This window comes from Tachysurus vachellii, chromosome 1 (assembly GCF_030014155.1).
Source record: "Tachysurus vachellii isolate PV-2020 chromosome 1, HZAU_Pvac_v1, whole genome shotgun sequence".
Lineage (NCBI taxonomy): Eukaryota > Metazoa > Chordata > Actinopteri > Siluriformes > Bagridae > Tachysurus > Tachysurus vachellii.
Window position 1 is genome coordinate 36,085,429 of NC_083460.1, and position 15,170 is coordinate 36,100,598.

At 35.0% G+C, this 15,170-nt stretch overlaps 1 protein-coding gene across 2 annotated transcripts; it reads right to left on the reverse strand.

Annotated features, from left to right (window-relative positions):
• Positions 1 to 507: 507 nt before the first annotated feature.
• On the reverse strand, positions 508 to 15,161 carry tmc8 (transmembrane channel-like 8). Of its 2 annotated transcripts, none has more exons than XM_060885259.1 (16): positions 14,975 to 15,161; positions 11,547 to 11,736; positions 10,433 to 10,581; positions 10,195 to 10,335; positions 10,054 to 10,106; positions 9,185 to 9,324; positions 6,163 to 6,310; positions 5,548 to 5,697; positions 4,917 to 5,080; positions 4,643 to 4,715; positions 4,009 to 4,106; positions 3,720 to 3,906; positions 3,492 to 3,628; positions 3,220 to 3,369; positions 2,756 to 2,834; positions 508 to 1,615 (listed from the first exon to the last, which is right to left on the reverse strand). In XM_060885259.1, exons 1-16 carry the CDS (start codon positions 15,012 to 15,014, stop codon positions 1,517 to 1,519), a joined length of 1,998 nt encoding a protein of 665 aa, XP_060741242.1. In that variant the 5' UTR covers positions 15,015 to 15,161; the 3' UTR covers positions 508 to 1,516. The 2 variants fall into 2 exon arrangements, with proteins under 2 accessions (XP_060741242.1, XP_060741234.1); XM_060885251.1 differs by having other exon boundaries at positions 5,518 to 5,697.
• Positions 15,162 to 15,170: the final 9 nt, after the last annotated feature.

The window sequence follows — 15,170 nt, forward strand, 5'->3', positions numbered from 1 at the left end:
AGTGTTCATGTTTTTTTTTTTTTTTTTTTTTTTTTTTGTGGGGTGCTAATTTTATAGGCTGAATAACAAAATTACTTCTCAGAACATGTAGCTCAAAGCAGGTGTTTTTACACACTTCTCTAAACTTGTCGGAAAAAAGGGAAGTTGCAGCTCTAATTCTTGAAGCTGTAAACTGAGGCTCTATTTTGTTTGTATGTACTTGATGCACCTGCAAAAAAATGTTGAAGCTTAACAAATATATGATGACTATATATATATATATATATATATATATATATATATATATATATATATATATATATATATATATATATATATACATATACACACACACACTGATTTTTTAACCTGAAAGGCACTACACAAAGTATGTGTGCAAATTAATACAAAATACAGGCATGTATTACATTTGTAGAAGCCTGTTGAAGACAAAATATTACAACTTACTAATTTTTAATAATAAATAATAATAAATCTTAATAATGAAGTTTCTCTCACAGTACTAAATAAGTATTTGTTGATATTTAATATTCATGGCTTATTTGCACATTGAAAGCATCTAAACAGAGACACATTTATATATATTGACACATTGACACACATTTATACATTAATAAATATAGTCATTTGTACAGTTTTTCCAGCTGTCACACTGCCTTTAGCTTGAGTACATGTAATAAAGAAACTTACATATTACTATTTCCCTGAGTTGAACCAGGCATATGATCTGATCCACGCAATTATTTTTTATAAATCACCTGCAGAATCCTTACTTTTTGCGTGCAGAGTTTTGTTCATATAATGAGTCGGACTCCTTTTGTCTGAAGTCAAATCTAGTAATCTCTTATAAAGATACACTGAAGACTGACTAGGGTAACTACTAAGGTAACTCTGAAATATGATACTATAACAGTTTTACTGCCCTAGTTCATGGTAACTATGTTTGCTATACCAAAATACTGTATTAAATATATGAATAATGCAGCCATTACATTATTCTGGTACTTCATGTAACTATGTTTTTCTCGTTTGACGAGAATATCAATATCAATTAGAAAAATATCTAAATATATAAATTGTAAAAAATGTTGAAAACATAACGTATTATGCTTACACTGTGTAGGCTTGCGCACAGGTGAGAGTCCTGGAAATACTATTATGCCTCTAGAATAATCATAGCATTTCATTTGCAGAAGGATTATAAGAGGCAGCACATTTGTAAATCACTAATTTGTTCTACATTGACACTTTTGAGTCTGGCTAAAAACAAAACATACAATACATTTAAGAGAACATTAAAAGTGCTGACACCTTTTGCTCAAGCATGATTGACAAAATATTGGACAATCTCAGTTTCTTTTTTTTTAATATATATATATATATATATATATAAGCAGAGTGTAGCTTATTCATCTGCATGTTTTGTAGACAGTTGCATTATAGCTCCAAGGCCCATATTGGTTAGGTTAAGCAATACAGAGGTGAGACTTGTGCTCTCTGGTACAGGAGAATCCTTTCACTGCTGTGAGGCCACTATATTAGAGCGCTTGATGGTCTTCTGTCGCCTGAGCAATGTGGCTTGATGCTGTACCAGATAACGCTTGTCTGAGCTGCACTGTAACATAGAAACACAAAATAAGTGAATATCACTGTGTTTCAGACAAATGACAAGAAAAGTTCAGTCTTTCCTCGGCTGAGCAGCATGCATTACAGTTTAACAAGTTTGCCTCCTGGAGTTTCTCCTGTACTATGGCTCTTTTTTACCTTGCTTACAAGTTACTAGTTACTGTTGCAAGATATAGTGATTTACTAATTATTTTTTTTTAGTTGCTGTATGTTTTATTTATGTACACGTGTTATTGTGAAGACCTGGGAATTTGCCCAGCACGGGGCTCCCACCCTTCCAATTTCCCATTAACCTGCTCACCAACCTCTAAAGTCGTGATACTCTATTTACAGAAGCTCAGCAAGTGTCCTGACTAATATTAGAGCAAACTTGTGGCAACGAAGGAAAATGTTCAATAAGTTGATCTCCATTTTGCTTGAATGGGATAAATTAGAGCATTAGCTGCACTAGAGAAGATAAAAAGAAATTGAAAACAAAATGAAACAAAACATTTAACAAATTCAGGGTTATATTCATAGTTAAGGACATTTAGTAAGGAGGAAACACACAAATGTACATATTACTATTCAACCTTTAGAACTATACTGTATATGGAGTTAAGTAGTGGGCAAACATTTACAAATAAAGATACTCAGTTGTGTCCTACTCTCCTGTTTGGGTCAATGTGAATGTGACAATAAATTATGAAATACTACTTCACTGCGATATTGAACACATACTTTTGGTATTATTAAATAAATTATTCTCCTTATTTGTCCCTAGATGTCATGCCTTCTGGTGCTGTTAGTTTTATTGGAGATGAAGTTTTTATTTAAAGGATTTTTTTATTATTTTTTTTACCTGCTTTTTATTTGTTATTAGAATCAGCCTATACACTATTACTATACTGTATGTTCTAATTAATGTAGGGCAGACACTAAATTAATGTAATTATTACAACAACAGTCAACCTCAATATATTCTCACTATGGAACTTCCTATTTACAGTATATATTATTGTGTTAGTTTAAACTATAGCCTCTTCTGTTTTTGCTATAAACAACAGCAAAAGAAGAAGTTTCACCTTGTTTAAGTATCTGTGGATGTAGCTTTTGCGCTGTAAGCCGAGTCTTTGAAACCTATACTTACCATAACAAGCATGTCCTTGAGCCTCTCCATGGCCTTCTTATTGGATCGTCCACGAGACACATAAGACGTCAGAACAATACTGTAAAATGAAACACAGATTTGTTTATAACATATACTGTACTGATATTAGATGTGACAATTAGAGGAAAAAACATTTCTATTATCATATGGGACATTTATTTATTTAACTGGCATTGTTTAGCTCTACATGTCCCCTTAGAGGGACATTTTGATGCACATCATTACTAATGCATGATGACTTATCACCTTGATGTGGTGTTGCTCCAAAATTATCACCTGGTTTATACTGGAGCAATATTTTAGACAGCTAATGGAAGGAATATTTTTTGGAATAACTGTGTTCTGGTGACTTCTGGTGGCCCAGCACATTTATGATCCTTTTTTCTTTTAACGTTACCCATTTGTATGTGCACAAATATGCAATCAAATAGATAATTACTTACATCTCTGTTAATATGAGAATGAATGCAAAAGCTTCAGATGTCATGTAACGTATGCCTTCCTGTGCAGCAGACGGGAGTGTTTCAACACAGATTTTGGTCACATTATGCAAAGTCTGGTTCACTTGAAAAGGGCCACAAATGCCATTTTCACTGGAAACAAATGAATAATAGCAGGAAGAGGAAAAAATAAATAAACCAATGTAAACTGAATTACGTTTAGTGTTAATTAATAAATTAAATTAAAATATGTATGTTAATTAAGAGCTGCAGACCTGCTTGTCATTATGCTGACACAAAGACTGATGGCGGACATGATGAGGCCCAGCAAGAGCATTAAATGAAACAGAACCGAAGAACTGGCAGTTCTGAAAATTTTACGAGCTGGGTCACAACATCGCAACAGGTTGAACTAGGGAGAAGTAAAGAAAATATTTTAAAAATGAATTTTCCTCAATTAGAGATCAAGCATGTATAGACAAAATCACCCAGTACGGACATACTTTGCTGATGTAGAAGATTGCCACAAGCTTACTAATGCTGATGGCTGGCAGGAGAGGACAAGAAAAAACTCCCACCCAAGTGACTGTCTGACTGTACACCAGATCTAACACGTTCAGCAGGATCACAAACTGCTGCTTGCCCACTCTCCTTAACAAATTAGAGGATAAGCATTTCTCCACCAACAACCTACAACAAAACAATATGAACATAATTATACTACATACACACCAGCTCTTAATTTACTGTACTCATTTGTCTGTAATGACATAAACGTATAAGGAGTCATACTTTCTAGGATATGCTACCAAGAACGTATTGCAGAAAGATGCCAAGAGTTGAAATATAGTGAGCTTATACATTTCCTTTCCAAACTCAGTCATTCCACACTAAAGGAAAAAAAAGCAAAAACAATAAACATACAAACAAACAAAAAAAGAAAAACACAAACATACAAACATTTATCTGTAGATCATTAGTTGGTATTTGCAAGTTAACATGTGTAAGTGTGTTGCATCCATGATTAGTTTGCCTATTTTTACCTTATCGAATAAAACTTTCTTTGCAAATTTCAGCATGCATTTATGTGTCATTTAAAGTTGAGCATTGATTTCCTGTGTCTGGGGTCTACAGATTTTTGACTGTGTCTCATTGGTTATTTGTTTTCTTTTGCTTATACTAAGCCTATGTTAAGTTACCCTCAAGTGTGTGATGGTAAAAATAGTTATACTGCCTATTTATATATACAGGGCTCACAAGTTTTGAAGACAGGCAAGAGTGACATCTCCATACTTGATAGCCCTGTATATATATTTGTAAGGGATTTTAGCCTTGATTTAGGGTTAGGGTTACGAGAAGGAGTAGCAATCAATTTTTGAATTAAATGCTTTTGATGTGAATCTTTTGTGGACTAATCACAACTCACCGGTTTGTCCTTTAGTTTGCTATACAGGAAGATGAGGTAAATGGCTAAGCTTCCGAGTTTCAGCACAATACTCCTGTTGGTATTAAGCACACAATCTGTTACAATGCAGTGCACTGTATCAACACACTAATCATGGCAAAAAATATATTAAAAATATACCAAATACTGCAGTCCTAGTAATATTTAAGCTTTTTTTAATAGAAATGTATGTTTTAGAGAAAATCTGATCAAAAAACCATCTGGAACGATTTAAAGATGGGATGGCGTGACCTACCGAACTAAGCTGACATTAAGTTGTGTTGTGAGGGAGTAGTCTTCATACACTGTGATTGCAGAAAAAAAGTGTGGCATCACAAAATTGACTACTGTAATTGTAATGGGAGAAAGGTAGCCACTCAGGAGATTCTGTAGAGCTGAAGTTCTGTCGCGCTCAGGAGCCTGAGAGAGAGAGAGAGAGAGAGAGAGAGAGAGAGAGAGAGAGAGAGAGAGAGAGAGAGAGAAAGATACATAAAGACAAAATACAGGGCCCTAACACATTTTTTATTTCATCTTACTGTTGAAATATGTTTCTAATACAAAAGTACTCATCCTGTTCATTTAATTTTAGTCAGCTTCATGGTGAAAAAGTTTGAGATGTTGTCTCATTATAAAGGAGTAACAATCCCATGTCACATGCTAAGTAAGATGTTCAGCTTCTCTTATTGCTTAAAAGAATGTGATTTGTAGAACTTTCACCAGCCTTCTCAATAGAACAAAATTCCACTGAATACATTATTTATGAAGCAGCTTAAAATAAAATAAAATAAAATAGTACATTTATATTTTCTGCCAAACAACAGCAATAACAGATATTATATTTAAATAGATTATATAACCTTGGCTTTGTGTGGTGTGTGGTGCCTTACAATGGTGGTATAATGGATCAGAAAGATGGATCCACCCAGAAGAACTAACACCACAAAGTTGAGAACAATGCGCAGGGTGTACAGGAGAATCCATTGCTTTAGCGAACGCCCCAAGACTTTCTGACGAAACATCTGCTCTTCAAGGTCCATCTAAAACAACAGGGTATAGAGAGTTTCAGTGATCTTTTTTGTAAGGTGAAATTTGATCTGATGCCAAACTTTCGAAATTCGCTTTGATCCTTTTTTTGATTCCACAAATTCCATTGTTTTCATTTTGACAATGAATATTTTTGTCATGTCAAGAAATAAATCCTTTTTTAACATCTCTTTTTCCTCTCTCTTGAAGTTATGATGTTGGCATGTTTCCAAGAATCACAAAGGTTTCCAATAGGTCAAAAGCTCTAACTGCTACAACATGCTAACACTTCCATAAGGAATGTTGTTACTATGGAAACTACAGGAAACGACTGTCAGGGTGACTACTATAGAAAGTTAATATTTAAAGAATTGTGAACAAATTGAATTTTATTGAATGGAATTGGTGAATTGAATAATGTTGTGGTATAAAAATCATGTTTACAGCTCAGTTTCTGAGGCTGATGGTCAGGAGCTCACCTTCAGTTCGTTTCTTATTAGGTTGTGTTTAAGGAAGGCTGCTTCAGGCTCCCGGATACAGAAATCCCATCCACAGAAGACCTTAAAGCTCATATTTGAATTGAAAGTAATGCCAGTCAGCCATGTGTTTTTATAACCCACCACCATCCTGTAAATGTGGGAAAAAAGTGTGCTGATTTTTTTTCATCACTCTGCCCTGTTTTTCATCAAGTCAAGAAAAAGTCAAGAAGCTTTTAGTGTCATTTCAACCATATATAGCTTTTACAGTACACAGTGAAATAAGACAACGTTTCTCCAGGATCATGGTGCTACAAAACAAAGACAGAGCTAAGGACTTAATAAGTAGTCTTAGCCACATAACGTGCATCTGTGCAACCTGGTATAAACAGTGCAGGACAAAATGACAGAAAGACAGTGCAGGACAAAAGACAAAAAATACACACAGTGCAAAGAGAAAATACAAGACATTACACAAAAGATAATACACAAAAGACAATACACAAAAACAGCACCGTCTAGTGTAAATACTGTGTGTTTAATCAATATTGCTTTTACAGAAATACTGGAATGAACACAGTATTAGCAAACTAAAAAAACAGACAGCATGTGCAAAGAGCAAAAAACAGGGTGCAAAACAGCATGTAAATAGTTTGATGGATGTATATTGGAAGAGTGTGTATTTGGTGTAGGTCTGTGCAGTCCATACAGTTGATGTGTGTGCGTGTGTTGTGCTCAGTACAGTTCAGTAAATTATTAAGGCGTCTGCTGGCTTGTGGAAAGAAACCGTTACACAGTCTGGTCGTGAGGGCCCGAAAGCTTCTGTATTTTTTTCCAGACGGCAGGATGGTGAAGAGTGTGTGTGAGGGGTGTGTGGGGTCGTCCACAATGCTGTTGGATGAGCCACACAATGAAGCTATGGGAAAGAGTAGTGGAAGCTAAGCTAAGAAAGGAAGTGTATATTTGTGAGCAGCAGTATGGCTTCATGCCCAAAAAGAGCACTTCTGATGCAATTTTTGTTCTGAGAATGTTAATGGAGAAGTACAGATATGGTCAACAGGAGCTGCACTGCGTCTTTGTGAATTTAGAGAAAGCGTATGACAAGGTGCTGAGAGAGGAGTTATGGTACTGTATGAGGATGTCAGGAGTGTCAGAGAAGTACGTCAGAGTAGTTTAGTATGTGTGTGAGAGGAGTATGACAGCAGTGAGATGTGCTGTAAGGCAGACAGAGGAGTTCAAGGTGGAGGTGGTGTCAGGATCACGCCCAGACTTTTTTTCGGAACATTAGGGGGCTTTCCAGCAGTTGTCTCTTGTACCATGTGTTTTTGTTTATGTTTTATGTTCATGTGTCTGCCCCACCCTTGTCTTATTCCCTCCTGCCTGGTCCTCATGTGTCTAATTGTCTTCCTATTTATCCCTCGGAATCCTCATCATTGTGTCTTTGTGGTCTCTGTCATGTTTTTTGAGTTTCGTTTCCCCCAGTGTTCTCCGGTTTTGAGTTTTTCAGTAATAAATTGTGTTTTTGCTATCTTGGTGTCTGGGTCTGGGTTTTTATCCATGAAGACACCCATATTTCTGACAAGTGGGGCTACATCTAGGATCAGCTTTAAATCCTTTCTTGTTTGCTATGGTGATGGACAGGTCAACAGGTGAAGTCAGAAAGGAATCGCCATGGACAATGATGTTTTTTGATGACATTGTGATCTGTAGTGAGAGTAGAGAGCAGGTGGAGAAACACCTGGAAAGGTGGAGGTTTGAAAGAAGAGGAATGAAAGTCAGTGGTAGAAAGACAGAATACATGTGTATGAGCGAGAGGGTGACAAGTAGAACAGTGAGGTCAAGAATGTGCAGGAGTTTAAGTATTTGTGGTCAACCATCCATGTGACGGGACGGGTCGGGGGTGGGTTGGAGTGGAGAGTTAGCAAGAGTGGTAGAGAGTTAGCAAGAATCAAATGAAAGGTACGACAGTAGTGAGACCAGCTATGCTATGGTTTAGAGACTGTGAGGAAATATATATATATATATATGTATATATATATATATATATATATATATATATATATATATATATATATATATATATATATATATACGTATATATATATATATATAATTTTTATAATTTATATTTATATATAATATAATATAAATATAAATAATATAATTTATATTTATATAATTAAAAAAAAAAATATATATATATATATATATATATATATATACACTGTGTATATATATATATATATATATATATATATATATATATATATATATATATATATATATATATATATATATTGCCACCACTATTCATGATATTTACAGAGGTGAGTCATGAACATACACTGCACATTGTTGTGTAACATCCTTGTAATGTGCAACATTTTTCAGGCCAGATGCCAACATATAACTGAACTTAAGTAATTCTTTAGGAAAATAAAAAATGGATTATTTAATGTTGCTATTTCATTTTGTCCCATAGGCAGTATAGCTGTTTTTTGTTTGTTTGTTTGTTTTAGTTTAAAATATGTCCCAAAATTCTCCATACATAAGATTAGGGTTATCAAAAATATATATATTTATTTTTTAGATTATATATTTCTTCAGATAGAATTTAAGAATTTTTTTTTTACTAAATAAGAACATATTAAAATTATTCTTATGACTGGATCGAGATTTTCACAAGGTCGAAATAGAATTTAACAGGAAACATAGCACAACGCATAACACTGTTGCAAAACTTGAAGACCAATCGAGAAGCAGACATCCATGAACATGAAAAAACATTTTTAAGCATGCAGAAGAACTAGTATTATACAATACAATACAGTTTCACAAATGTTATTACTTTATTTTACGTTAATTTACATTAATTCACGTTATTACCTGGTAATTACCTGTAATTACCCGTAATTAATTTGCAGCTTTGCTCTGCTTCTATACTGTGTGCAGTTATGTCCATTGATAAAAATGTTAGAAATATTCTCAGTAAAAGAATGATGTTATAGTAATAAAAAGCTCTGACCTGCGTGTTATCATGATGAGATTAAGGAGCAGTATGGTGAGCATTCCAAAGAAAAAGAGGAGACCTGTGTTCAGACATTTTGTGCCTAAATTGTGATTTGTGTAGAAACCATAGAAAACTGGAGATTGTTCCATAAAGCCCTGGAAAACACAGAGAGTTGGACAGAAAATGATAGTGATGGAAGTGATGATTTGAGTCTGGATATCTTTAAAATTACACTGAGGCAGGTATTATAGTCAGAAAATATGTGAGGTTTTCAAAAGGCTATACTGTATATTTGAAATTTTATTTGGCTGCACGCTGTCAAGATCCTCAACACCTCATCATCAACTGGAGGGATCTCAAATCAACAGTTACAGGACAACTGACAGCTTAGTTAACTTGGCATTGATAGTAACAGGTGTAATAATACTCTGATAGGTTTTTTTGATGTTTTCATAGGAATCAAACATTGGAGTTCAAAACGGAAACATAATATGGTGTGCTATTTCCATGTATAGGACATGATACAAGATGTTATACTTTTTATCTGTTTGAAGGTACTTATTAAACTTTGAAGGTAATGAGACAAAATTATTCAGTCTGTTATAAAGAAAGCCTTCATCTTGATGTTGGAAAACTTGTTCAAACTGTTGGAAAGCTGTTAAAAAACAATAAAATGGAAACTCCTTAGCATCCAAAAAATGCACCCATATCAGCAATTATACCTTTTTTGATCAGTTTATATGGAGCATTTATCTAGAATATAAATTGGAACTGTTGTCTAAACTTGTTATGGAAACTTAACCAATTAGTCACTGGGAACTGACCATTATTATGTTCAAATTATCAAAGAAAACAAGTAGAGCGAAGATCATGGAGAAACTTACTGAGCCCAGAAAAATGTCCAAAAATGTACCATTCTCTCTGAAGACTTTGTAAACTTTAAAAAAAAAAAAAACATTGGCTGTTAAACAAAACCAGCAGAGACATCCTAAAATCTTCAGCATTTAACTCTTCACTATACTCACAGTGTGTGTAAGTGCTTGTGGTCCTGCTGTACAGAGCGGGACTTAAAACAGAACCAGCAATGATGGCACAGTTCAGAAAATTTAAGAACAGCAAGTACCGAAGGAACACAAAGTACGCCTTCACCCCGACACCATATCTCCCTGTAGATGAGATGAGACCGTGTAAAAAGATAACATACAGTAGCAACACAGGAACACACTACACACAGTATATGCTATAAACAGTATGCATATATACCTTCGATGTTATGGAGGGTGGTTTTCCACAGCAGTAATTTCGACATGGCCCTCCTCATCTGCACCCTCATTCGACGTCTTGCAGTTTCCTGACTCCGCTTCCATGATGCCCAGTAACCAATTCTGTGCCTCTCTAAGTTTTTTCTATCCCTGATTAAACACAAGTAATGACAAGCAATTGTAAACCAAAGTAACTTGTCAGTTTGAATCTTACACTTTTAAATTGAACAACAGATTTGTGTTAGGGATGAGCAATGTAATATTTTCTCTTAATAACACCAAGTAATTCACCTACACATTCATGCAGTTATCAGATTAATTAATAAAGCCGTGAACGCACTGAATCCTGCCAGTGGGTCAGATTTGCTACTGCAGGTGATCGAGCCATTGGCAGAGATCCGGGTTCGATCCCCTCCGACGGCGTCGGTACGCAAACATTACACAGCCCTTCTGATAACAACATCTATGTATTGTCTCTATACATTGTGCTTCTGCCATCTGATGAGACAACTGCATTAATGGACAGGTGTTCCTAACAGTGATAGTGAGTGCAAACTGGTATAAATAATTAAAACGTGTATGTCAATGTTTTCTTAAATAGTATGAATGTTGTTGTTTTATTTATTGAGTTAAATGCTTAGTGGGGGCACGGTGGCTTAGTGGTTAGCACGTTTGCCTCACACCTCCAGGGATGGGGGTTCGATTCCCGCCTCCGCCTTGTGTGTGTGGAGTTTGCATGTTCTCCCCGTGCCTCGGGGGTTTCCTCCGGGTACTCCGGTTTCCTCCCTGGTCCAAAGACATGCATGGTAGGTTGATTGGCATCTCTGGAAAATTGTCTGTAGTGTGTGATTGCGTGAGTGAATGAGAGTGTGTGTGTGTGTGCGTGTGCCCTGCGATGGGTTGGCACTCTGTCCAGGGTGTATCCTGCCTTGATGCCCATTGACGCCCGAGATAGGCACAGGCTCCCCGTGACCCGAGGTGGTTCAATAAGCGGTAGAAAATGAAATAATGAATGAATGAATGAATAAATGCTTAGTAGTTTCACAACAGAATGTCATTAAACTACAATAACTGACACAGAAGCTCTAAAAGAATTAGCAAATGAAGGAAGTCACCTGAGGGTCCTCTTTTCCTGCATACACAGGGGCAACATCTTCAGTGGTTTACTGGGATTCCAGTGAACTACAGTTTCCTTTGCCTGGTCCTTGTTCTGCAGCCTTTTCTGTACGCTGGGCAGCTGCTCATAGATATCATTCTGATAGTCCTCCAAGGAAAACTCAGAGTCAGCAGACACATTGCTCTGCTCTGAGGATATATGAAAAAAAATATTTCAAATGATAAATTCATGCTGTTGGTGAAATTATGCCCTAATGAAATTTCATCAGCTGTCAGACTCCACAGCATAACAGTACCCAGTATCACACAGCGTATCACACAGCGTATCACACTGCATATCACACACACACACACACACACACTCAACAGTTTATTGTCATTCCACACAAACTGCAAATAAATAAATAAATAAATATATATATATATATATATATATATATATATATATATATATACACTATTTTTGAAGTTACTCCTTTTACTTGAGCTGTATTTGCATCTCAAATAAGAAAAACAGAACGTATGTGTGTAGCTTTCCAAACACAAATCATTTTGTTTGTTTGTTTGTTTGTTGGCTGTGTTTATTAGATTAAATATGTTGTATACAATATTCATTAATATGGTCTTTAGAGGAGTCTTCAGGAAAACCTTTACGATGTATCATTGTTACAGATATGAACTTATAAAATGCAACTTCCTTTAAACATATTAGCTTGTTTTTTATGCATGAATGAGTTTTTTAGCTTTCATGTGTGTGTATAGTTAAAAGTTTTAATCTTTTATGCATTACTGGCTAAATGTTTTCTTTTCTTTCATTTTTAATGCCTGATTTGCTACAGCCTTGTGTGAAAAACGCAACCACATGCGTGTTTCAGAACAAGAGGAAGTTCAGACCTGAGTGAATTTTAAGACACTGAGCAGTGAAATAAACACTTGATGAAGTCAAATAAACTTTCAGATATAATTCAGCAAGATTTTCTTATTTCCATCCAATATTATTTAAAAAAAAGCAAGCTTGTCTATGCCTACATGCATGAAAGGACTAGACATACACACATTAGTGTTAATTTCGTCACCTATTTTTAATTTAGTCTTAGTCTTGTACCAAATGTCCTTGTTAGTTTTAGTCATATTTAGTCATTCACATATCTTTTTTTGTTAGTCAAGTTTTAGTCGACTAAAAGTCTCGTCATTTTAGTCTAGTTTTAGTCAAAAGAAAACTCAAGGTATCTTAGTCATGTTTTAGCCGAATAAAAGTCTTTTAATTTTAGTCTAGTTTTAGTCAAAAAATTGTAGTCTTTTTTTTTTTTTAAAATAACACATTATTACTGAGATTATTACTGATAAACATTTCAGTAAAAAAAGTGTTTCACATATGTTTCACTCGAACTTGACTGCACATCACATTTTTTCTTTATTGATACTGCTTTTAATCGTAATGCAAAGACCGGTCATCGGGACATAAGCTGTCATCATAGATATCTATACACTAGATGTCGCATCGGGGTCCTAAAAATGCGTCAAAACCGCTGCCATCTTTGTACGGTGCTCCTTTACCTCAAATGCATGGACGATGCTGGACTTCTGTGCTGCATTTGGTTGTTCAAACGAAAGAAATCTAAAAACCAGACAGCAAGGGATTACATTTCTCAAGTGAGAATGTGTTCTATGTTATATTATAATATATGTTATATTATAAATTATATTTCTTGTTCTGTTGGTTTGTTTTAGTCCTTGGTTAACAACCACAGCTAATCCATGCTAGTTACCCATTAGTTTTTGACAATTAGGAAAACCGACAATGTTTGTAGATTCCGAAGCTCTTAATAAGGACATTAAAAATTCACCCATGCTTTTGTGCTTAAAGGTGAAGACCCAACTTTATGTAGGCCTATGTTTTTTAAGATTCCCTTATCTGTTAAACATATTTTATTAGATTGTCCTGGACTTAACACAAGCAGAATGCTCTTTTATCAAGTTACTTCACTTAAAGACATATTTAATGACATTATGCCTGAAAAGGGTTTGGATTTTTTTTTTTATCGTATGTTAATTAAAATAAAAAATTGTATAATATGACTTGCTGTTTATATTTGTTTTGTTTTTATTGCATTTATATGATATTTGTGTTTTTGTAATTGGATTTTGCCATGAAAATAGCTTTTGATTGCTGACATGGTATTAAATAAAATAATCTGAATCTGTTTGTAGATTCCCAAGTGATAAACAGAGACGAGTTGCAGTTGCAGCACTAAACACTTTTTTTTTTAAATGGTTAATTCAGCTGACAGTCCTGGAAAGATGTCACCAGTTAGGTTGGCAGTTCAGCCTCAAAGTCAAACTTTGTGGGTTTTTTTTTTTTGGTTTATGTGCCTTTAGTACATACGTATTTAATGTGGCAAAGGTATTGCGGGAAAAGAATAAATAAAAGATTGAACAGTCTTTGGCACCTCAACTATCTAACTTTCACATTATGTTCCTCTCAAATTTGTGATTTGCTTCCACCTGCAAATTGCTTTGTGTGTCATATTTAATAAACCAATACAATTTAAATGTTTAAATGAACACGTATAGTCACACCATTGTAGCAGTGTTACATGCAGTAGGCTATAAGGTAAGTAGTTATTGTTCATTTGAAGTTTACTCAAGTGGAAGAATGTAACTAATAAACTTAGGCCTACTAGCACTATGCATTATATTGTGAAAAAGTAGAGTATCTTAATATCAAAACCTTAAATTTTCTCTGGACTTAATGATAAATACATGTCTGACCTTTGGAACGAACCAAAAAAAAAAATAGAAATCGCATTCATGTCGATTTATGGTGATTTTATTTCTTTGCCTATATTGACGCTAATGCATTAAGAGGAGGGGGTCCCCCGTACCAAGATAACGGCTCAGTTGACGCGTTCGCTCCAATGTACTGCCCTATACAAGGCGACATCTAGTGTATGTATCTATGAAGCTGTCATGTACAAAAAAAGAGCCTGTCCAGCGACAGGAAATATAATTTAACACAAAAATCCTGCCTAGACGGTGGACTTGCGCTCAGGAGTTTTGTTTTTTTTTTGAGCGGCGTGTGGACGAAATGTTTCTACGCACACACTAAACAGCGCGAAGCCGCGAACTCGTTGTGAATATTTTAAAGGCGTAACAGCTGATGAAAAAGCAGAGACAATTGTAGACGAAAATGAAGAGAGATTTTATCTTAGATTTTATTTCATACAAAACATTTTCCTCTCGTCTTTTTTCGTCAACAATAACGCATGTTAATTTAGTCTTAGTCAGCGTTTTTGGACAGTGGTGCAGTCTTGTCATCGTCTCGTCTTAGTCATGAAAAAAAAAAAGGTTGTTGACGAACATATTTCGTCTCGTCTCTTGTGACGAAATTAACACTAACACACACGCACATATGCAAGATACTTGCCTGATAATTGTCTCTCGTAGTTGACAGGTGTGGACTCCATATTCTATAACAATCCAACAATGTAACGTATCAGTAATACACTTCTCGCATTTTATTGCACAAAACCTGTTGAAAATATGAAATACGTCAGTTGGCAGCTGTATAGCGCAAGCTCAGGATGCGGTATCTACTTCTCGTTAAAGCTACAAGCATCAGT